Consider the following 23,841-nt stretch of genomic DNA (forward strand, 5'->3'; position numbering starts at 1 on the left):
AATCGGGGTGACCATGAGACTTCGTGAAACAAGCAAGCAATCTGTTACATTTGACGTGGGTCACGTCGCACGACTTCCAAAACGACACAAGTGGAAAGCACTGAAGTTTCACTCTTCAAAAATGCCAGAGCCTGCATGCTTTTACTGTGTAATGAAAATGCTTTATGTAAAGCATGTTTTTGGTAACATCATTTACAAAAGATTACCAAAGAAACAGAACAGGTGACCACACTCCATATTGAAACAAAAATGTTTACATTCACACCATCCGATTATATGGAAAAAAAAAAAAAACGCCAATCAGTACTTCCTACCTAAAATGATCCATGTCCTTTATCTTTGAACATCTATGTAAAGTTCGTCAGTGTGGAATATGGATCTGACACTCCCTGTTTTTCTGGTTATAACTGAAGAACACTTCTAAACATAGATCAGGTGGTATATATGGGGGGGGGGGGGGGGCAGCAATTAATAGCAAAACAGAACTACAACAATTTTTAAAAGCTTTATAGAGTATTTGTGTAATGAATTACTTGATTTTAATCCCATGATTAAAATTAATAACAAATTACAAGATTAAAATTTACAAGCACACTAATACTGACATCTCACTTTTCAGTAACACAATTTACAATAAAAGTTAAAATAGAGGTTCCTCTGAATTGTCTCTGCAAGTTTCACTGTGCAAACTGGTTAAAACTAAAATGAGAAGGTTAAAATTATAATAAAAAAGACTTGCATGAAAGTTTTAGAATATTAACTAAAAAAAAACAAAAAAAAAAACATTGTCAAATCTGAAGACAGAACAGTTGACAAGAAAAAGAGCTTCATGCTGTGATTAGCACAACAGCAGAGAGGGCGACAGAGGACACCACCATGTCCCTCCACCACACAGCTAATAAGTCTGACCAATGCAACGGCAGCACCACCTTCTGCTGCTCCACCCACCAACAGAGTTGTGGGTTTGGTGGTCCAGCGATCCTGCCCGTACAGCAAGGTCACCAGCCTGCGCTGAAATATGCAGTCGGCCCTATGACCAGCAGGAGGCAGCGTGTGCCCAGAATGCCCAGGCCGAGCTACAGATCAGTCTTCCAAACGCCATTGCTGGGCCTCAGAACCGTCACAGATTGCCATGGCAACATATCCTTTATGGCTGAGTGGGTCCACCACAGCGAGACACTGACCCACAGACACCTGGTACAGTCGATTATTCTTCTGCAAGAGAGGAAGAGATCATATGTCTAATAGAAACTCATTAACGGAGATGCAAAATCAAGGTTTCTTTGCTAAAGGCTTTGCCACCAAAGCCACTGATCTCATTAGCTATATGTGGCTAAATGTGTTGGACATCAAAGAGATGAGTGGATTTATTTACACATACTTCTCAAACAAACCACTTGTACTCCATGAAAACTGTAATAGCTGAGAAAAAAAGCTACCAATGTGTAATTAGTGGACAGTAAACGGTAGTCTGGCAAGACGGCTTCATTCATGAGCAGCCATGTTTCAGTGATGTAGCAACACTGAAGCTGACTTTCCCTTTAAACTTCCCCTTTAAAACGTTCTCATAGAATAAAAACTCTTCATGCAGGACAGCGTGAGCTGGAAAGGGTGTGGACAGAGCGTGGGGGGAGAGCCTCACCCCGAGAGCCCACTGCTGGGAGCCCCCAGAGCCGTGACACTTCATGAGACGTGGAGGGTCTGATGAGCGCATCTCGGACATGTCCAAACACAGCAGGCCAGCCAGGATGAGTTCGTGGTCCTCGTCATAGGCCCACTCCTACACACACACACACACACACACACACACACACACACAGTTTCAGTCACATGTACAACTGATGAGAGTATAAAACACACAAAAAATGTTTATACGGGTAAATGTTTCCCTAAAGTACTGATATCATTATGATTCAGAATAGGTACAATGGGGGTGGGCAGAGAAAGGAGGCGGGGCTGAAAGAACCAAGAGCAAGAATCGAGAGACCATGAGAAAGAACTGAGAGTGAGAGAAAACAGAGAACTGAGAATGAGAGAAAGAACTGAGAACATGAGTGAGAGAGAGAGAGAGAGATGCGGAGTGAGGGAGGGGGCGAGAGAGAGAGAGAACAGCAGATTCTCCTGCTTCATCACAGCCAGTCTGAGTCATTCACTCGACTATTTTAAACCTGGAGGGTGGGGAGTAGGGTGGGGGAGCCGTCTTGCTGCACTGGCTTGGAAACGGAACTCAGGAGAAGCTGCAGGGAGACGAGCTGCAGGGAGACGAGCTGCAGGGAGACGAGCTGCAGGGAGACGAGCTGCAGGGAGACGAGCTACAGGGAGACGAGCTGCAGGGAGACGAGCTGCAGGGAGACGAGCTGCAGGGAGACGAGCTGCAGGGAGACGAGCTACAGGGAGACGAGCTGCAGGGAGACGAGCTGCAGGGAGACGAGCTGCAGGGAGACGAGCTACAGGGAGACGCCTTTTTTAATTTTGTGCCATCAGTGGTGCCCCTTTGTTCTTTTATGTTCTTAGCACGTGAAAAGCCAGGGCAGCTAAAACGGCGCCACCATCCAAGCTGGGGTGGGATAGCCGAGCTCTGCATTAGAGCATGAGGTGCAGAACTATAAAAAGACTCAAATATATTCCTTAAGGCCATACCTGTTCAGGGTCCTGAGAATCACAGGCTCTCACCACAACAGCGCCGCCCTTCTGGCTGGGGCGACCCTGTGCCACCAAACACTTATCAGCCATTAGGTTATGTAGCTGAAAGATGCGCGTACACATGGGGGGGTGGGGAGAAAGAGAGAGACAGATTTATTCTTAGGTCATTGTTTAGAATTTAAATACCTTAAATGTAGCACTAAAACACTACACATTTTTTAAAATGTGTTACAGTATATGTGCAGTTCTTTTAGACACAGTTTAAAGGATTTCATAGTATTGTAAGAGTTCACATTTGAGGAATTAGTTCCCTCCTCTCTCTTTGTTGATGTGTGTGTAGCGCATGTAGGATGCGATCGGTTAGAAATGGTTGCCATGGTAATTAATAAAAACAGACGGCGCTCACGGCTCATCGCATGGACAGTGCAAACTGCTGTTCTGTGCCCGAGCTAGAGCCCGTACATCTGACAATCTGTTCGTGTTGCTGTAATGTTAAATGTTCTGTATTGACCTGCCGAGATTTCAGTAAAAACAGTAAACTTTAGATTCCTTGTCGTGCGAAGTTTTTCCACTCACGTCATCCACACAAGTGCCGCAGCTCACATACGGAGGAGCACAAGCACGACAACTGGTGTCAGAAGTGGGATGTCCAAAAAACTCTTCCAGTCGTGAGTACTCCAACCCGATGTGGAAAACTAACTAGCTGGCTGACGGGATTCGAGAGCTAATGCTATAATAGGTCCTGCCGTCCTTGTGCGATCTACTTCATGTCCACCATTACGGCTCTCCTTCATAATAAAAACCCAGGAAGCTTAACAACAAGCAAATGAACGGGATAGAAGGACAATAATAAATAAATAAATAAATAAATAAGTAAGATAAAAGACAATAATAAATAAATAAGTAGGGTAAAGGACAAAGGTAAAAAAAAAAAAAAAAAAAAAAAACAACAACACAAACAACCTTGTGGACAGGAGGATAATAAAATGACGGAGGAGCTACAAGGAGCTTTAGCAGGATCTCCTGAGTCTGACAGAGCCCCGAAATGGTTACAAGCTTTGCTGGATAATCAAAATCAGCAGACTAAGCAGCTGCAAATGATGCTTAACCCTGTCCTCACACACATAACAAGGGGAGACCCAGCTGCACAGCAAGTCACACCACCTCTTGCTGTTCATGGTGAAAAAGGGGATGAAGTTGCACCACATCATACCCGGGATAGGCGTATGCCAGAGTCTAGTGCTGCACCTTCAGTTTCTTGGGAGATGCCTGTGAGACCAAGAGATTATGTTGGGGGCCCCTTTGCTGCCGAGCTGGATGTAATTTCCAGACAGGCTCGCAACTCTGGCCCAAACCAGAGGGGTGTCAATCCTGAACCTGAACCTAGCAGACAGAGAAGCAGTAGAGACCCTGAGCAGGAAGCCCAGCACTCGTTTTCCTACCAGGAGGGGCAGAGGGTGAATAGCTCTGGCTACAACAGTCGGTACACTCTGCAGGAAGTGCATCGGCCTAAACTTGCCACCTTTGATGGAAATGATGACTGGGACTCATTTCTGTTGCCATTTGAGCGCCTGGCCAGGAAGTATGGGTGGAGTACCGCAGAGAGAATAGACAGACTGCATGACTGCTTACGGGGAGCTGCAATACGCTATGTCTGTTCGCTGCCAGAACGCACCAGGGAGGATTATGTTCTCTTAGTTGAACAGCTCACTCAGCGTTTTGGAAAGAGGGATCCGCCTACCACAGTAAGGAGGAGGCTAGGAGAGCTTCGGCAAAGTAGAGAGACATCAGCTGAGTTTGCAGAAGAGGTGCAGCGCCTTGTCACACTTGCATACCCAGGGGTGGATCTCGAGCTGCAGGATCAACTGGCAACCGATGCCTTCCTCAAGGGTCTGAGAAATCAAAAGGTGGCTTATGAAGTTATGAACCGAGATCCGTGCTCCCTGGCAGAGGCCCAAAAATGGGTGGAAGCCCACGAACATAACTTCAAAGCTACTATGGGACGTGAAACTGAAATGAAGAGCCGGGCGAGGCGCGTTTCCTGGGCTGAAGATGGGGACATCTGTGAGAGCTTCACTGCTACTTCTTGTAGGGTGCAGACCCCCCAGTATGTAACCACTGATCAGTTTGCTGAGCTGGCGGACCAAGTCAAGGCCCTCGTTCACTCAGTAGGGGGCCTAAAGTTGCAGTTTGACCAATTTCAGTCTACATATACAGAGCGCCAGCAAACTAGAGCAAAAATACAAGATTCCCTACCATCAGAGAGGAAGCCAAACCAGCCTCACATGCAGTCCAGTCGAACACGCAACCAGTCACCAAGTCCAAATCGTGATACAGTTGGCCCATGTTTTAAGTGTGGGGATAAAGGACATTTCCGAAGGGACTGCCCAAGGTCACTGAGCCCAACAGTTGCACTTAGGCATGGTGATAGGGATCCAACTTCAGATCATCAGCTACGAGGGCTGCAGATCAGCAGCACCAGCAACAAAGGGGAGAGTCTGCAAATTCCTGTGACTGTAAATGGCACTCCAACACAGGCGGTGGTGGACACTGGAGCTCAAACAACTGTAATCTCAGAGGAGCTGTATAGGATTCTTTTCGGAGGTGATCCAACAAGCCTACGTAATACTTACCTCCTGAATGCAGGAGTTGGAGATGGTATGGAGGCAAGGAGTGGACTAAACATCACATTCGGGATTGCATCCAAAACAATCAAGTGGAACGTGTATGTAGCACCTATACGTGATTCTGTCCTGCTAGGCTTGGATCTGATGAAGTCACATGATGTTGTCATCCACACCCGTGGCAAAGTTTTTATTGGGAACGAACTGGTACCTTCCAAAATAGTAAGAGAGGGCAGGTCAGACTATTGTGTTGCCCGGGTGACCCTAGGGGAGCCCACCACCATACCACCTGCCTCTGAATGTGTGGTGTGGGGCGAAGTAGACGACCCAAGACCAGGTGTTCCAGCTGTGTTAGAACCTTTGAACATTACAGAAGCTGTAGCCTCTGGAAGCGTAGCCACCACTATGGAGGAACGAGTGCTCGTCAGGTTATGCAACTTCTCCACTAGCAAAGCATCCCTGTCGAAGGGGACCTGCCTTGGCGTCCTAGTCGAGGTTTATCCTGAGGAGCCACTCTCTTTGCCGGGGCAAAGCCCAGTGCCCAGCGTAGAGAGGGAGTCAGGAGGTGCGCTGGTGGTTGGAAGGGTGACGACAATCTCCGACTTACCTGAACACCTCCACGACCTGGTTGGTGCTGCTTCTGAGGCGCTGAATGAGGAGCAACAGCAACGTCTCCTCCAGTTACTGTTAACTTACCAATCCATCTTCACCAAGGATGATACCGACCTGGGCTACCTTTCTGCTGTCACCCACAAAATAGACACAGGATCAGCCAAACCTGTGCGCCAGCCAATGAGAAGGACACCTCTTGGATTCCAATGTGAAGAGGAGAAGCATCTTAGAGCCATGCTTGAAGCAGGCGTCGTTACGCCCTCCTCATCAGAGTGGGCCTCTCCGGTCGTCCTAGTACGAAAAAAGGATGGGGGCGTACGGTGGTGTGTGGATTACCGCTGTCTAAACAACCTGACGGTCAAGGATGCGTATCCTTTGCCCAAGATTGAGGAATGCCTTGATGTTCTTGGGGGTGCTACTATGTTTTCAACACTTGACCTCCAGTCTGGCTACTGGCAGATAGTGGTAGATGATGGAGACCGTGAGAAGACGGCTTTTCTCACCAAATGGGGGCTATATGAGTACACCCGTATGCCGTTTGGGCTCTGCAATGCTCCAGGCACATTCCAAAGGGCGATGGAGCTCGTCCTTAGAGGACTTCAGTGGGACGCCTTGCTGATCTACCTTGATGATGTAATCGTCCTCGGTAGGGGGGTGGAGGAGAGCCTGAGCCGGCTTGCACAGGTCTTCCAGCGGTTCCACAGCTATGGACTGAAACTGAAGCCATCCAAGTGCCACTTGCTTCAGGAGGAAGTCCTCTTCCTAGGCCACGTTGTGAGTGGCGACGGGATCCGCCCAAACCCCACTCTGGTCAAGGATGTACAGATCTGGGAGCCCCCCAGCAACCTGCGAGAGCTCCAAGCCTTTCTTGGGTTATGTAATTACTATCGTAAGTTTGTCCCAGCCTTTGCAGAACTGGCGAGCCCACTCCACAACCTGCTAAAGAAGGGTGCTACATTCCTGTGGGCGGATGAGCACCAGCATGCTTTCACACAACTAAAGCAAAAACTAACGACTGCACCAGTACTGGGCTACCCCATTGTTGGAGGCGAGTACATTCTTGACACTGACGCATCAAGCCACAGTATTGGAGCAGTCCTGTCACAACTACAGTGGGGAGAGGAGCGGGTTCTGGCATATGCCAGTAGCCAACTCACACCAGCTCAGCAGAGGTACTGCGTCACCAGACGGGAGTTACTTGCTGTTGTTCGTTACACCCGCCAATTCCGCCACTACCTACTGGGCAGAAAGTTCCTGTTGCGAACAGATCATGGCAGTCTCACCTGGCTCTTCCGGTTCAAATACCCCGAAGGCCAGTTGGCTCGCTGGCTGGAGGAGTTGAGCCAGTATGATTTCCACATCGAGCACAGAGAAGGCCGCAAACACTGTAATGCTGATGCTTTGTCGAGGCGAACAGAAGGAGGCCTGTATCAGTGTGACTGTTATCAAGCTGGAAAGAACTCGTCAGACCTTCCATGCCAAGGATGCAAGTACTGTCAAAGGCTTCATGAGCAGTGGACAAGGTTTGAGGATGATGTCGATGATGTGGTGCCGCTGGCGGTGAGATGTGTCCAGTCTGGCGGTGAGACCGCTGGTGACAACATTCAATCGTTGGAAGCAAGCCAAGTGTCTGAACCTATGCCAGAGACTCCAGTCATTAACTGGCTCCACTCAGTCAGCTCTGAAGAGTTGGCCAGACTCCAGAAAGCTGACCCTGTCCTCTCTACCCTCCACATGTGGAAAGAGTCGGGAACGCTCCCTACAAAAGATCAGGTGATGCTTGAGAGCCCTGCAGTGAGAAAGTTCTGGCTCTGTTGGCCTCAGGTTGTGTTGCAGGGAGGAGTTTTACATTATTCCTGGGACAGGGTAGGAGCTCAACATTCAGTCTTGCTACTGCTCATCCCTGTTTCCATGCAAGAAGAGGTCCTACAGGCTTGTCACAGCCCTCCCTATTCTGGTCACCTTGGGGAAGTGAAAACTCTCGAGCGCCTACGTCAGAGCTACCACTGGTATGGAATGAGTGAGGATGTGCGTCTGTTCGTAAGGAGATGCCAACATTGCAGTGCACGCAAAGCCCCAGGGCCGCTGAAACGAGCGAAGCTACAAAGCTATCAGGCTGGAGCACCCCTCGACCGTCTCCACTTAGACATCCTTGGTCCCTTTCCAGTATCCAGCTCTGGGAATAAGTACATTCTGGTCATAATTGACCAGTTCACACGATGGGTCGAAGCCTTTCCCGTCCCTGACCAAGGGGCAGAGACCACAGCTAGGAAGCTTGTGTACGAGTTTGTTGCTCGATTTGGAGCCCCCCTTGAGTTGCACACTGACCAGGGCCGCAATTTTGAAAGCTCCCTGTTCCAAAGTGTATGCAAGCTTCTGCAGATCACCAAGACCAGAACCACCCCGTACCATCCGGCATCTAACGGACAGGTGGAGCGGTTCAACAGAACCTTACTCCAGATGATCCGATGTTATGTAGACCAAAACCAAAAGAACTGGGATGAGCACCTCCCGTTGCTCACCTCAGCCTACCGCAGTTCCCGGCATGCAGTCACTGGGTTCACGCCTAATCGGCTTATGTTCGGCCGAGAGGTTCACCAACCCCAGGATATCCAGTTGGGAGCTGCAGAACTCAAATCTTCCCGAATGGAGGTGACTGATTTCCTCTACAACCTGGAAGAGGGACTCAAGGAGGCACAGAACACAGCCAGGGAACACCTCCGCACTGCACAGGAACGACAGAAGAAGGTGTACGATGTTCGAGCACGAGAGTGCACCTACAACATTGGTGACTTGGTGTATGTGAGGGATGACACCAAAAGGAAAGGACTAAGCCCCAAGCTCCAAGCACCTTGGAAGGGCCCCTTCATCATTTCTGCACGCCGGGGTCCTGTCCTATATGAGATTCAAGGGTTGAAACGCAGCCAGATAATGCATCACAATCGGCTGAAACCTTATGATGGTGAAGTGGTTCCTGTGTGGGTTGGACGACGAAGGAGCCAAGTGCTACAGCAGCGCCAGGGCCTAGCTATACAGATGGCTGAAGAGGGTGCCCCGTTGGTGCCAGAGCTGCCGTTACAAGAGAGCAATGGTGACAACCTAGTGGAGAAAGGAGTTTCTAAGGAGTCATGTGATCAAGAGAGAGCACCTCACCTGGAAGCCTTGGGATGTGAGCCAAAGGAAAGACCAGGGCTCCAAGGCTTCCCAGGAAAGACCGTTAAGACGTCCAGCGGACGTGTAGTTCAGAAACCGGAGAGGTTCCAGAATTAGTTCTAACAGGTGGACTGTTAAGTGAATTTGTGAATTTAAGTGAGTTTGTATGTCTTTTGAGTTAGTGCTCGTTATATATAAAATAAAAAATTAAAAAAAAAAAATAGAAAAAAATTTGAACTTGAAGAAATTGCAGAAGCATAGAATGTGTATACTGCCATCGAGTTATGTTCACTAATTGGTTCACTAATAGGTTCATTGTATTTGTACTTCACTTGTACTGAAGGGACTCAGTGCTCCTGGAGGGGGGTAGTGTAAGAGTTCACATTTGAGGAATTAGTTCCCTCCTCTCTCTTTGTTGATGTGTGTGTAGCGCATGTAGGATGCGATCGGTTAGAAATGGTTGCCATGGTAATTAATAAAAACAGACGGCGCTCACGGCTCATCGCATGGACAGTGCAAACTGCTGTTCTGTGCCCGAGCTAGAGCCCGTACATCTGACAATCTGTTCGTGTTGCTGTAATGTTAAATGTTCTGTATTGACCTGCCGAGATTTCAGTAAAAACAGTAAACTTTAGATTCCTTGTCGTGCGAAGTTTTTCCACTCACGTCATCCACACAAGTGCCGCAGCTCACATACGGAGGAGCACAAGCACGACAGTATATTTAAACTTAACGTTTAAGTATTTTCCCTACTTCAGCAAAGGAGTTTGTATTTTAAGGGGACTGCAGTTTTAATCCAGCTTTGGTCCAGCCCATCAACTCATTTTCAAGCCTGTCTGGAGTGTCTGGAGATGCCTTTTAATCTGCAGAAATAATCACTAGATCTGCACTAGAGAGGTCACAAGAACCAATACTTCGATGCCATGTCGATACCAAAATTCTGAAAACAGTTCTTGTTTTCTGTGGTACCGAAGCTTTCAACTTTCCCAGCAGCAAAATAAGCATACACGCTAGTAAGTCAAGAACACCACCACAAACATGAGGAATGGCGTCAGTAAAAGCAGGAAAAACAAAAGGTCCGTTGCAACTAGTTAAAAAATGGCAAAAAAAATTCATGGAAAAATTTTGCATTTGGGCTCACCAGGGTTGCCAACTCTCACGCATTGAGCGTGAGACACACGCATTTGACCGTTTTCACACGTTCTCACGCAACACTTGCGATATCTCACGCCGAAAAAAAAATCAGGTTATTTACCTCTGATCCACATATATGATTCAATGAGTTACTAGTTCGCTCTGGCGCCAACCACTGGCGATCAACAGATCGCGATATAATACTTAAATTGTGTCCATTTTACGTTTAAATCTCACTCCAAGCGATCTTCAAAAGTTGGCAACCCTGGCAAATCCATTATGCAAACAGTATCTGAAAACATTCGTCACTCAAGGAGGAAGCACCACAAAGTTAGCTAATCATATCAAAGACAGACATTGAGCTGTATAAAGAGTTTAAAGTGAACGAGTTTTGTCAAAATGTTCATAACCTGGAACGTTACTGATATTGTGTGTGAACTGACAGCTGTATCTCTATCAAGCTCGGCACACAACCTTCATAACCGGCTAACATTAGCTTGCTCAGGCTCACGCTGAGGTCATTCATAACCAGTGAGTAGTAGAGAAAAGTTCATATTTAAAAGTCCATATTCATAACTTGCATACCATAATATACTAAATAAACAGTTTACTCTGCATCCCTGCTCATAATTAATAGGATATTAGCAAACTGTGTGTACAGCAACTCTGGTTTTCTTTGAGCTATTTTGCAAATCTTGGGTAACCAAATCACACGTTTGAAGTAAAGGCGTTTATGTTGACATACATTTCATTGGTTTTATTTTTTGTTGTATCGAAATTGGTATCGAAAACCACAGAATTTTTGTGGTATCGGTACCGACCAACACATTTCTAGTATCATGAGAACCCTAACCTGCACAGTGACCAGACCACTTCCTGACCAATCCCTCTCAAAGAGGTCCTGGTGCAGTAACGGGCCTGTAGTACCCAGGCCCTCTAAGAACCTGGTTTAAAAGGTTGAAAGGTGCACTGCTTCCTGAACTGGTTTTCATAACCTGTTTGAAGCAGGACCGACAACCATGTCGAGGCAGGACTTTGAGGTCATGCTCAAGAATAACATCCCCACAGCATCCACTTCCAGTGGAAAAATACAAGTTGGTACCCATGAACCCATGCAGTAGTGAATTGCAGTACAGAGCATTATCATGCTCTACCACACTGCCCCCAGGTGGCTGAATGAGAATATGCACCACCACAAATTCCAGTTTCAGCAGAGCTTTCAGAAACCAGTTCAAGGACCAATGCTGAGAACCTCTACTACAAAGATTAAAGGTGTTTCACTATCTGTTTCAGAAATGGGTAGAGAGAGAGAGAGAGAGAGAGAGAGAGAAAGAGAGAGAGATTGCTGAAGACACGGTTGGAGAGATTAGTTTATTCTGCTCTTTCTGCAGGTGTTTGGAGCAGGTGTTTCACCCTGCCACGCTGCTGTACTCTGGGCCTCTTCACAGCCCGGTTCATGAAGACAGGGGGCTGGGCCGGTTTGTTCTGGGCTGACGCCACCTGCATCTCTGGGTAGACGTGGTCCAGGTACCACTGGAAGGAGTGACACTGCAGACGCTGACGCACCGCCAAACGCTCACTGATGTCACCGTAGGCCCGGTTACGCAGCTCAGGCCGGAGTGCAAAGTACTGCTCCTAAAAGGCAAGAACACACACACACACACACACACACACACACACACACACACACACACACACACACACACACACACACACACACACAATCAAGCCTAATCAACTCCAGCTCTAATTCAAGCCTCTGAAATGGAGTTCTCCTGTAAGTGCTCGTCTGCCTCAGAGTGGAAAACCTGGACCGTATAATCACTCTACCATGGCAACCCACAGCAAGCAGGCGTCCTTGCTCACAATGGGCAGCTTGAGGAGGCAAAGGTGTGTGTGTGTGTGTGTGGTGTTCTGCAGAGTTATCAGCATTTAGAGAGGAGACAGGACGAGAAAGAGAAAGACATAAGGAGAGAAAGACAACAGAGAGGCAGAAAGAGGAAGAGGTCAGAGACAGCATGATTCAGCTGAGTGGAGGAGTGTACTGTGCAGGGCAGGGCTATTCAACTGTATATTTTGAACTGTAATATTCAAAATATAGTTGAATAGTTCTGGTGTAGGGGAATCTCCTGCGTGCGTGTTGGTGTTGCACTATTTAATTAACCAAGTTAATTAACCAAGTTTAATTAACATCCCCACACTCACCCCAAAAATCTACCTGGCCTCTGCAAAAGGAGAACAGTTAGACATGTAGGACACTGAATCCCAGAGTCCCATGAAATCTATATATTTTGTAATGTTTTCGGAGGGAAAATCAGGGGCACCGCAGCTGGACTTACCATCGTCCAGCTGGTACAGAGGAGCCCAGAACACTGTGTCAGCATAACACACTCAGAAGCTCACAGTCTTATTTCAATCACGTGCTGCGTTATTTAAAGACGTGAGAGGAAGTGTTCTCGCGTACTCATGAACCGCTCTGTGTAGAGCGGCGTATGCACCGCCAGCCCCCGTCCTGCTGTGACCCCTCACCTTGTATTCATCCATCCAGACATGGGCCAGCCGCAGGGAATTGTGGGCCATGGTGTCCTGGCCGCCGGGTGAGCCGTAAGGCCGGCGCTTGCGAAAGATGTGGCCCACTCTGGAGCAGGGGATGATGAGGAGCTGACCACCGCACATCCAGATCTGAGACCCCACGACGCGCGCGGACACACACACACACACACACACGTGCACACACATAGTCAGATGAAAATTTCCTGAACAGATCAGATGGCACAATTCCACGTTACTTAGACTAAATGTAATCACTTCACAATAAATAATAAATCTTAATTTAATCAGTTTGTAAAGCACTCCTCCAGCAGTCTTAGCAGTGAACGCCTACCCCTCAGCCCCCTAAACAAACCAGCTGTTGTTAAGAACTCTCTCAGGCTTGGCTGGTGTGCAGATTATGACATTTATTGTTTTTTTAGTTGAAAAGCCAATTTGGACACAATGAGCCCAAACATGAGTAAACTGGGGAATTTCAAATACAATCTGGCCTGCTGTCACCCAGTAAAGTGGGTGTGTGTGCGTGTTTGTGTTATTTACCCGGAAAGAGATCTCTAAGTTCTCCCCTCCCCAGATGTCCATGCCGCTGTCGTACTGCCCGAGCTCATTAAAGTAGTTCCTGTCCATAGCAAACAGGCCACCAGCCATCGTAGGAGACCTGGAAAAAGATCAGAAGATTGAACTCCTGGAGCAAACTCTTGGAGTGAACTCCCATCTGAGCTCAAAAATCACACTGAGCTGAACAGGCTGAACTAACACCAAGTGAGTCAAGCCCCAGGTCCTGATGCCCCTCAAACACATGGCCCCTGACCACATGGCCCCTGACCAAGGCCTCTCTACTGCTTGGCACAAATGTTTGGCCCTCACTCTACTGCCAGGTCCCCTCTCTAGAAGTCCTCCACAGTGCTGGACTCCAACGCCGGGCTGGGAGGACGGGCATGTGGTTCTGCCCACATCAGACATTTAACACTTCAGCCAGCTGCCAATATTCAGTCCTGTTTTATATGATTCAACGGAGATACCAAAGACAACATATGAATCTGCTGCTTCTGAGCAGGAATATATTAGACTGACTGACTTTGTTGTTATCGCACAAAAATATAAGTAAAAACAAACAAAAAAAAAAAACTTTACATGCACACCCACTGGCCACTTTGCTAGGTACATCCATTAGACTGCTCATTAATGCAAACATCCAATCAGTCTCGACAGCAAAGCAGTTCATTTAGGAATGTGGTCAAGATGAGCTGCTGAAGATCTGAGCATCAGAATGTGGAAGAGCATCTTTGGGATGTGGCGAAATGGCAGAGTGACGTCATGGATGCAGGAACTGCATGATACATTCATATAAATATGGACCAGAGGGATGTTTCCAGCACTTTCTAGAATCCGTGCTTGTACTGGCTTCTTTTGTCTTCAGAACTGCTCTAATTCCTTATGGCAAAGTGTACCTAATGCAGTGGCTGGTGAATGTGTACATCTGAATTTTACAAGTTTAAATACCAGAGAGACTAGAAGTTTCAATTCTGAATGTCTCCACACACAAACACGCACGAAAAATATCAAATGTCTTGAGATGTTGCCCACATAGATGCTTGGCTGTGATGCCAGACAGAAAGCCCTTGTTTAATAGTTAGCTAGTACGGTCAGTGGAGTGACCGGGCCAGTGGGCCCAGACCCAGACGCTCAGCAGCACACGCACACGCACACACACACGTCTGTAAACACACACATACACGTCTGTATATGCGCATGCACGTACTCTCACTCACACACACGTCTGTACAGACACACACACACTGGAAACTCTAGTACCTTCATTTCCCTGCTCTAAACTTTGTGATTTGATGACTAGCGCCAATACGCTAAATTAGACGTGCTCAAGCTAAACACAACAACGCAGTACTGCACTCATCCAAGATCCAAGAGTCAGACCTCAGGTTTAATATTTTCTAAATACTCTTAATTTCACAATTAGAAGCAGATGTGTTTGAGCGGGAGGACATCAGGTGGTGCTGAGCAGTGGACCTGCCACCAGGCCCGGCCCGACAAAGACGGGTAGCAGCCGGTTTGTTGCGGGTACCTGATCGCCCCACTAGGGTTGTTGAGTTCAGGCAGGGGCACGGGGTCCCACTTAAAGTGCAGGCCCCAGTTGAACCCCCCCCGCACGATGGGGGAGGGGCTGTAGACCAGCGTGTCGGCGCTGATGATGTCGATGACGGGACACACCACGGTGTGGCGGTTCTCCTTGATGGGCGTCAGCAGGGGCTGGAGCCATGCTTCATTTACCTCACAGTGACTGTCTAGAAACACCAAGACCTCACCTGGTCCAGACAGACAGACACAGGTAGGTGTGTGTGTGTGTGTGTGTGTGTGTGAGTGAGTGAGTGAGTGAGAGAGCGAGAGAGAGATGATGTATTAGATTTGCACAGTATATCCTTTGTTGATATCATGAAACTACATTGTAGAACACAAGCAATATGCAAAATGTGAGTATACCTGTAGCATGAGATGCTCCAATCATCCGTCCCCTGATAAGCCCCTCCCTCTTCTCATTCCGCACCAGCTTCACCTTGCCTGGCAGGTTCCTCTGCACGTACAAGCCCAGCTCCTCCTTCAGGTCTTCTGCACAGACACACGCACAAATATCAACACACCCATAGGCCCACGCATGGACAGCCACGCCCCCCATAGGCCCACGCATGGACAGCCACGCCCCCCATAGGCCCACGCATGGACAGCCACGCCCCCCATAGGCCCACGCATGGACAGCCACGCCCCCCATAGGCCCACGCATGGACAGCCACGCCCCCCATAGGCCCACGCATGGACAGCCACGCCCCCCACAGGCCCGCGCATGGACAGCCACGCCCCCCACAGGCCCGCGCATGGACAGTGTTGAGTAGATGAAACGTTTGAGATTGTGTCCGAGATTGTGATCAACTAAGATTTATGTACTGTTACACATACTGCCTTTGAATACTTCAGTATTTCAGCTTGAAGAAAAAAAAAAACATTTTATTCAGTAATTTAAAAGGGCTTTACAATATTTTACAAACCTTTTTACCATTAGTTTTAGTCATCATTTTCCCACCATTTGTAACTCCAAAACTGATAATCTGGCAAATCAATTCCCTAATTGTTTTTAATATAGCTACTATGAAGGCTTTGAAACTTATCTGAGGTTGTTGGGAAAATCGGGCTGGTGCAAGAATGTGGTACCACAGGGTTGGACTTAAGACACAGAGGTCAGTAACCCAGTCCAAGCCCACCTCCAAAGACACCGTCACCTAGGGTTCCCTAGCAGAGCGCGACACGGCCGTGACACAACCATCAGTCCCAGAACACCCTTCTCTCCTGCCTACCGGTTACTCTACAGCAGTGGCCTTCAAATGTGACCGTGAACACAAATCCGGTCCAGGATTTTGTAGCCCCTTGTAGTTGAATAAATGATTCATGTAACTCTCTCTAACCTCAACGTGACAGAGAGATAAAGGGAAGGTGGAAAACCTGGAGGTGGATGTTGAGGACTGGAGCACCTCTGCTCTACAGCAACACAGTGCATTTCAAAACGAACAGCATCACGATCGACTACGCTGTACAGCCAGCTCCCTCACAGGGTGGAGAGGCAGATAAGCTCCACCCACCCTCAAACCAGCATAGCTCATCACTAGCGTGGGCCCTTTGTGACTTCAGCGCTCTGGGGCCCAGGCGGCCGTGATCAGTGTACGGAGGGAAACCTGCCCAACTCGCTGCTGTCGTCCACCAGGATGATCTCATGCAGGAGGTAACCCGGCGTACGATCTACCACACTGTGAACAGTCCTCAATAGGGCGGAGAACGCCTCGTTGAAGAAGCAGATCACTACGCTTGCAGTGGGTAGTGCCAGTGGGTAGGTTTTGTCTTTGCACCTGGGGGAACAGGGTGTGAAAAGACGGAGCATACACTGTATAACTAATAAATACATAAAGTATATTTGTCTTTATAAAAAAAAGGAAACTTACCAAATAAAATAGCACATAACAAAAAAAAGCCTAAAATAACATTCAGGATACTTTAAATGGAGGCAAAGTGCAGCAGGGCTAAAGTGTGTGTGTGTGTGTGTGTGTGTGTGTGTGTGTGTGTTTGTGTGTGTGCGCGCGGTGGTGGTGGTGGGGGTGTGTGTGTGTAGATGAAGCCACAGTTTCTCAGTTCAAGCTGGAGTCGTGTCTTGAGGCCACAAGGGAGAAGCCCTGACCATGAAGACGTCTGACCTGCTGTCTCACATCAAGCCTTTATGTAAATCTTAAGCAGACTTTTGAATCAGCTAAGCTTCGTTCTATTAGGCGGTAAGATGGTGGCACAAATGACAATCCACAAATGTCTTACTGTAGTAATTTTAAAGGTTAAATGTTGTAATGCTTTTACTGCAGTAATATTATGTTTCTGTTGTAATAATAATGCTGCTAGAGTCTCAACAGAGCAGTGTCTGTACTCAACAGGCAGCGTTTATCAAAGCAGATATATAGAGTCATAGCAGAGCTGTGTTTGAGGAGCCTTGAAAAGCTTTGGGAGCCTCAACAATGTTTAACAGAAAACAAATGTAGTTATAAGCTGTAAATTAAAAACTTATCATTGCTAATAAGCAACGAATGTGTCCAATTAGGTAGCTGGCATGCGCAATTAACCATTTAAACACTAAACATTTTAAATCACTGTTCAAACTGGAAACCATTACTCATTATATATCAGTGTGCCTCAGTCAGCAACACTCACTCACGCACATCACACTCCAACCAGCAACTACCTCTTTCCCCCACACGCATGCCTACACACGCACACGCCAGCGTCCACACACACATGCACATAGGAATGGGAAAATACACACACACGCCAACACATGCACAACAGATAACCATGTATACTCATGCATGCAAACACACCCCTTGTGACTCACTCAAAAAAGGACTCTGAGAACATTTTGGAACTTTATCTTCACCAGTCTACACACACACACACACACACACACACACTCTTACTTGTCATTTCGAGTGTCGGGCAGATCTCTGTGGTATCCTATCCTGTTGCTGATGAGCACATTGAAGGCATGTTTGTGGTAGCCCATATCTCTCACCTGCTGGTCCTCTTCATTAAAGATCATACCTGCAGAGAACCCACACATTAAAGATCATTGGAACTCTGTTGTCTCTGTGTTTACATTTCAAGCTGCAGAGGCTAAAGGGGTGTGTGTGTGTGTGTAAGAGAATTACTCTATTCTTCTGGATCGATTCTCCTTCACTTCATTCCCAAGAAATGTAATGTATGTCACCATGGTAACCACACAGAACTTCAACAAAAAGGTTTGATTGGCCCAAAAAGAGAAGCCCTTCAAAAGAGCACAACCACAAGACTCCATCTGGAGACCCAGAACCATGACAACTCACAATAAATACACTCTTCACCAAGAGCTTAAATAATCACTACCATCTACACCCCTGTAATAGACTGTTAAAACAGCCAGATCTCCATTACGCCCACTTACACGTTCACACTTCCAGACGGAATGAAATTTCTTCCCAACACATGGGATGGAGTGACAGGCGTGAAGGGGTTGTGAAATGCGTTTGAGATGATCTTCACCTCCCCGGGTCCCCGTTGAAGTGATGTGTGCGGGGAGAAGCCGTGGCGGGCCACCATCTCGCAGCGCTCTCCACACAACGCACACACTTACGCTGACAGCCGGAGAGAGCTCGTTACCACAAATGAGCACATCTCTGCCCCACTCCCAAAGCAGGCGGGCATAATTACCCACTGTGCCGCTCTCCAAACAAGCGCACGCTTGCGCACACATGCATGCAGTCAGCAGCTGCCATATTAGAAACATTTATTTATTCGAAGCGCCTGAAGCACCTTGTAGGTGTAAGACGATACAGTCAGAGGATACAGAACGTCTGTTGTGCCCACCGTGTCGGCACACAGGACTCTAGCGTGTCAGCTTCCCGCCAGCTGATTGACAGGGATCGGTTTCAGATCACAGGACTCTACCGTGGCAGCGTCACTGCTGGGATGAGGATCGTTTACCACCCAAACAATTTCCAGTCAGCAGCGATCCGGTGGTCAGAAATGATCTGGTGATCAACAGGGCTAATGAACTGTATGTGCTGCAGCCTGTAATCACACATACAATGCTGACTTACAAAACACATGTGTCTAGTAAAGTGAGTGGAGAGGGAGTGTGTGTGTGCACATTTATACACACACACACACACACTTGCAGTATATTCTCAAAATCCCATTTAATATATTTTTATTTTGGGTAAATGTCATTCTGTGGGAATCTTACCAAGCTCCTCCTGCTGGACCCTGACCTACCAGCTGGTCAGCCACACACAAACGTATGCACCCAGCCACACACACACACACACACACACACACCCCACCACGCGCACACACACGTACGCTCCCAACCACACACACGTACGCTCCCAACCACACACACGTACGCTCCCAACCACACACACGTATGCTCCCAACCACACACGTACACACACACGTACGCACCCAGCCACACAAGTACGCACACACGTACGCACCCAGCCACACATGTACGTTCCCTGTTCACACTGCTCTATGTTAGGCAATACAACACAATGTATCGGAATTGGGTCGATATCAACAAAAAATGCTGGATCGGATGTCTGAAGAAATTTTTAAGGAAACCAGGGAACAGCACAGAGTCACGTGACGACAGCTGGACTAACTGAGCACAGTTCATACACCCATTAATGATTTCTGCCCATTAATGTTTAAAAACTATTATGTTCAAAAGCAAACACCCACGCACTGTGGGAGGCCATCTAGCGCAGCCTTTAAACAAGACTACATAGCGCTGTTCACTGCAATTGTGACCAGTAGTGATCGGTTTATTAATTCCTTCTTTTAAAAATAATAATAATAATAATTGAGAGCTGGACAACAAGCTAACATCAGCCATATTTAAATACGTGTGCTGGTTTAAAGCCGTGGAGGTCTGTAGAGAGACCTGGGACAGGAAGCCTCCCTCGGTCAGCTCACACACTGCCTGGTGTGTTTGGTATGTAGCAGGTTGAACAGGGATTTATGTGCTGAAATTCACAACAGCAACAATTCTATATTTTATATTCTATATTTTATATTCTATATATATATTATCTCCCACAGAAAACAAATCCCCCCCAAAAAACATCAGATCAGTATCAATATCGAGCAACATTTAGACATTAGGCAATGAAGACATTGATATCGGGTGCAGAAAAACAGAGTTTCCTGCATCTAAAACCAAAATCGTGTAGCAGATGCGTATCAGCGAACAGAGCAGCAATGGGCGTCATCTTTACAGCACGGTGGAGTCAACCTCATATCAGGCCCACAGGACCGGCGTCAGGACTCACCCATCTCTGGCGAGAGGTCAGGCTTGGGAGCTTCCTGGGCCCTGCGGCCTGGCTCGCCGCCCCGGCGGTCCGATAGGCCCGGTCGGCGGGTGGAGCGCGGCTGGAGACGCGGGTGCGGCCCCTGGACGGGCACATAGCTGAGCGAGAGACGGTTGTCCTGGCTAAAGCTGAGGTAGAGGAGGAGCAGGACGGACCAGGTCACAGAGGCGAACACACAGCCATAGCAGAAGTAGCGCAGTGTGGCACTGCCCATGGTACAGCTGGCATGGTCAAGGGCCCATCCTCCCGCACCTGAAACACACAAGCACAGCAGGAGCTAACGGAGCCGCTCACCCTCGCTCACGTCACACGTCGGCCGGTGTTTGTTTATGCTGCAAGGCACATCGCAATCACACTGACTGCATTCAACAGGCGAGCCATCCGTAACCTACCAGTTCATCAATCACTGGATGTCATCTGCAAACGCTTCATTTCAGTCCACACTGAAGTGTTTGACAAGCATGACCAGAGTCAGCTCCACACACACACACACACACACACAGAGCAGGATCTAGAACAAGCTGCTAACCCCTGTGCTGAAGTGTAAGGTTCTGTTTTCTGATGTCTGGCCTATCAGATACCAAGTCTCGTGTGTCAGGACAGCCAGCACAATGGGGGAGGCTTCCACTGCCCAACCTCACACAGCCAGGGCGGGAGTGAAGCTACACTCACTCCTGTCTCACACAGCCAGGGCGGGAGTGAAGCTACACTCACTCCTGCCTCACACAGCCAGGGTGAGAGTGAAGCTACACTCACTCCTGCCTCACACAGCCAGGGTGAGAGTGAAGCTACACTCACTCCTGCTTCACACAGCCAGGGTGGGAGTGAAGCTACACTCACTCCTGCTTCACACAGCCAGGGTGAGAGTGAAGCTACACTCACTCCTGCCTCACACAGCCAGGGTGAGAGTGAAGCTACACTCACTCCTGCCTCACACAGCCAGGGTGAGAGTGAAGCTACACTCACTCCTGCTTCACACAGCCAGGGTGAGAGTGAAGCTACACTCACTCCTGCTTCACACAGCCAGGGCGGGAGTGAAGCTACACTCACTCTGCTCTCCTGGCTTCAAACTGCGTGGTCCCACAGACGGCTGACCTGGGGAAACCCTCGACTTTCACCCGACCCACATCAGCGCTGAACTGCAGCCTGTGCTCAGGCGGTGCTGTTTGCCTTCAGCACACTTTGTTTGACGTGTTAATACCGAACGAGGGTTGGCGGACCGTGTAACTATGTGTTAACCTCGTGTCGCATGGCTGCACTTTACACAGACGCCATGTGCACATTCCAAAAGTCTCCCGTCTGCACGAGCACGTGCGCGTGACCACACCGGACGCGAGGAGTGATCCGAGGAGTGATCCGAACAAACGCAGTTGTGCTACTTACATACACAACACACTGGGACACACGAAGCACTTTTACAGCGACTGCTAAACGCTTTTTAAAAGGTTTTCATTTCACTGCACTGATTAGAACCATTAACCACAAACGCTGCCAACTCCGGTGAGATAAGAAAGCAGTAAAATAACAGGACACAAATCCTTAAATATGATCAGCTTGTGCACTCGACTCTTACAGATGTAAGCAGGTGGTGTCTCCTGACAGGGTGGGGGGCAGTAACCCTGCCTAAACACGTGGACAAGCGTCCACCATCCTGCAGCACACTGGCCCGACCCGTCAGGACGCTCACGGATCAATCCGGGAGTTCATGAGAGAAGAAAGTTACTCGAGATCCTCTGATCTTTTGTCCTGGCATAAAGCAGCTGTTCCATCTCACATTCCCTCCCTGCCGGGCGACACCAGCCGGCGAGTTTGCCCAGAAACAGGAGAGCCAAGTCGAAACTCAATATGGCATTAAGAATGAAAGGGGGGGGGGGGGGTCTGATCTGGGCCAGTATGAACCGTGCAACAAACCTAACTATCCCTAGTCGACCTAGGCAAGGTCTAAGAAAAACACTAATAAAACATACAAACCTAAAACTGTACTTAAGGACAATTCATATGCAATAAAAAGAAAAGGGGTGATTTCTTTGGGCCAGGGTCCTGTCTCCTTCAACAGATGCAGGTTCACATGAACTAGTGAGGGAGTGTGAACTACCAGACAGGGCATGTTAAACCCATGTATAAAACAAACACAGTCCTCTCTCATTCATCTAGGGTTTCAGAATACGCTCGTCCAGGTTTCCTAAATGAAGTTTGCTGATCAGAAATGGCCCAAAGTGCGAGCAGATCCGTGTTGGTCTGCACAGGGTCATCGGGACACGAGCGCCCCGCAGCGCTTTGGACACGCGCATGCGCACTGGGGGCTGGGGGGCTACGTTGAGTGCACAAGAGCTCAACTTAAAAGTGAGAACATCAAACCTATCGATAAGGCCAACTAGCTCACTACATCACTACATCGATCTCTGCCTCCCCCCCTCTCTCTCTCTCTCTCCACCAACATGCAGTTACTGGATCATAAACGGGAACTACGGATTAGACTACATAGAGATAAACAGCCCAATATCGATCACTGGATACCAGCTATCAACAACACGTACACACTGCCACATCCACCCCGTACGAGCCACACAGCCACACTAAAGATCTCACGTAAATATATTCTTGCGAAATCATCTCGATCCAACGACATTTCCACTTTTCAGCGTCATGCAACCAAACAAAAACTACCGCGATCACTGTGAAGTGTCTGCGGCTCTTAAACCCACTTGGTGATGAGACAGACGTGTGTGGGCTCTGCTCGTCCACAGCTGGTTGAGGCTGGATCCACTGGCCCGCTCCCTCCTGCCCGACGCGCCTGGACGTCTTCAAGCAGCGCTGAGATTCCCGTCCCGTCTCCACCGGAGTCGCGCTGCTTCATCTGGCACCAGGAGTTTCCTCGTCCTCCGTGTCCTGACGTCTCAGGACCACTACTGCCCCCTCGTGGTCAACATAGGAAAGTACGGGAAAAAATTACTCCTGTTATTAACAGTTACTATTAATGCTGAGTTACTTTATGGGTTAAACACAATCAAATCAAAGTTTATTTGTATAGCGCTTTTCACAACACATGTTGTCACAAAGCGCTTTACAGGATTTAAAAGGTTAACAATACTATGGGTCCAGAACCCTAATGAGCAAGTCAAAGGCGACAGTGGCGAGGAAAAACTCCCTATGATGGTGGGGATTAGGAAGAAACCTCGGGAGAACCAAGACTCAAAAGGGAACCCATCCTCCATTGGGCGGCCCGTTAACACACAAATTACACAAAATACAGACAAATACACAAGTCACACACAAATCACACAATCAGACTAAGTAAAGGTAAAAATGAAAGTTCTGGGTTTTGATATTGTCACTGTAAATGTCTGTTGATGAACGCCAGGCTTTCATTCCATGTCGGAGCAGCGATGCTGGTATTGTAGGCTCCGACTGCAATGTTACTCTCCAGGTGAACCTCGGAGAAAAGATACGAGATGTAGTAACTATGTAACAGATTAATCAAAGGCCAAACTAAACAGATGAGTCTTTAATCGAGTTTTAAACATTGAGACTGTGTCTGAGCCCCGAATAGAGGCAGGAAGATTATTCCACAATTGTGGAGCTTTAAAAAGAAAAGGCTCTTCCACCTGCTGTGATCTTTTTGATCCTAGGAACAGTTAATAACCCTGCGTCCTGCGAGCGAAGTGAATGCGCTGGGT

At 48.1% G+C, this 23,841-nt stretch overlaps 1 protein-coding gene across 2 annotated transcripts; it reads right to left on the minus strand.

Moving 5' to 3' along the window:
* Nucleotides 1–124: 124 nt before the first annotated feature.
* galnt11 (UDP-N-acetyl-alpha-D-galactosamine:polypeptide N-acetylgalactosaminyltransferase 11 (GalNAc-T11)) lies at nt 125–23,047 on the minus strand. Of its 2 annotated transcripts, none has more exons than XM_076971260.1 (12): nt 22,870–23,047; nt 20,126–20,416; nt 17,735–17,858; nt 16,461–16,627; nt 15,216–15,341; nt 14,800–15,040; nt 13,257–13,374; nt 12,696–12,848; nt 11,580–11,795; nt 2,641–2,745; nt 1,643–1,780; nt 125–1,215 (listed from the first exon to the last, which is right to left on the minus strand). In XM_076971260.1, exons 2-12 carry the CDS (start codon nt 20,376–20,378, stop codon nt 1,084–1,086), a joined length of 1,773 nt encoding a protein of 590 aa, XP_076827375.1. In that variant the 5' UTR covers nt 20,379–20,416; nt 22,870–23,047; the 3' UTR covers nt 125–1,083. The 2 variants fall into 2 exon arrangements, with proteins under 2 accessions (XP_076827375.1, XP_076827374.1); XM_076971259.1 differs by having other exon boundaries at nt 11,580–11,801; nt 22,870–23,046.
* Nucleotides 23,048–23,841: the final 794 nt, after the last annotated feature.

Source organism: Brachyhypopomus gauderio, chromosome 13 (assembly GCF_052324685.1).
Source record: "Brachyhypopomus gauderio isolate BG-103 chromosome 13, BGAUD_0.2, whole genome shotgun sequence".
Taxonomy (NCBI): Eukaryota; Metazoa; Chordata; class Actinopteri; order Gymnotiformes; family Hypopomidae; genus Brachyhypopomus; species Brachyhypopomus gauderio.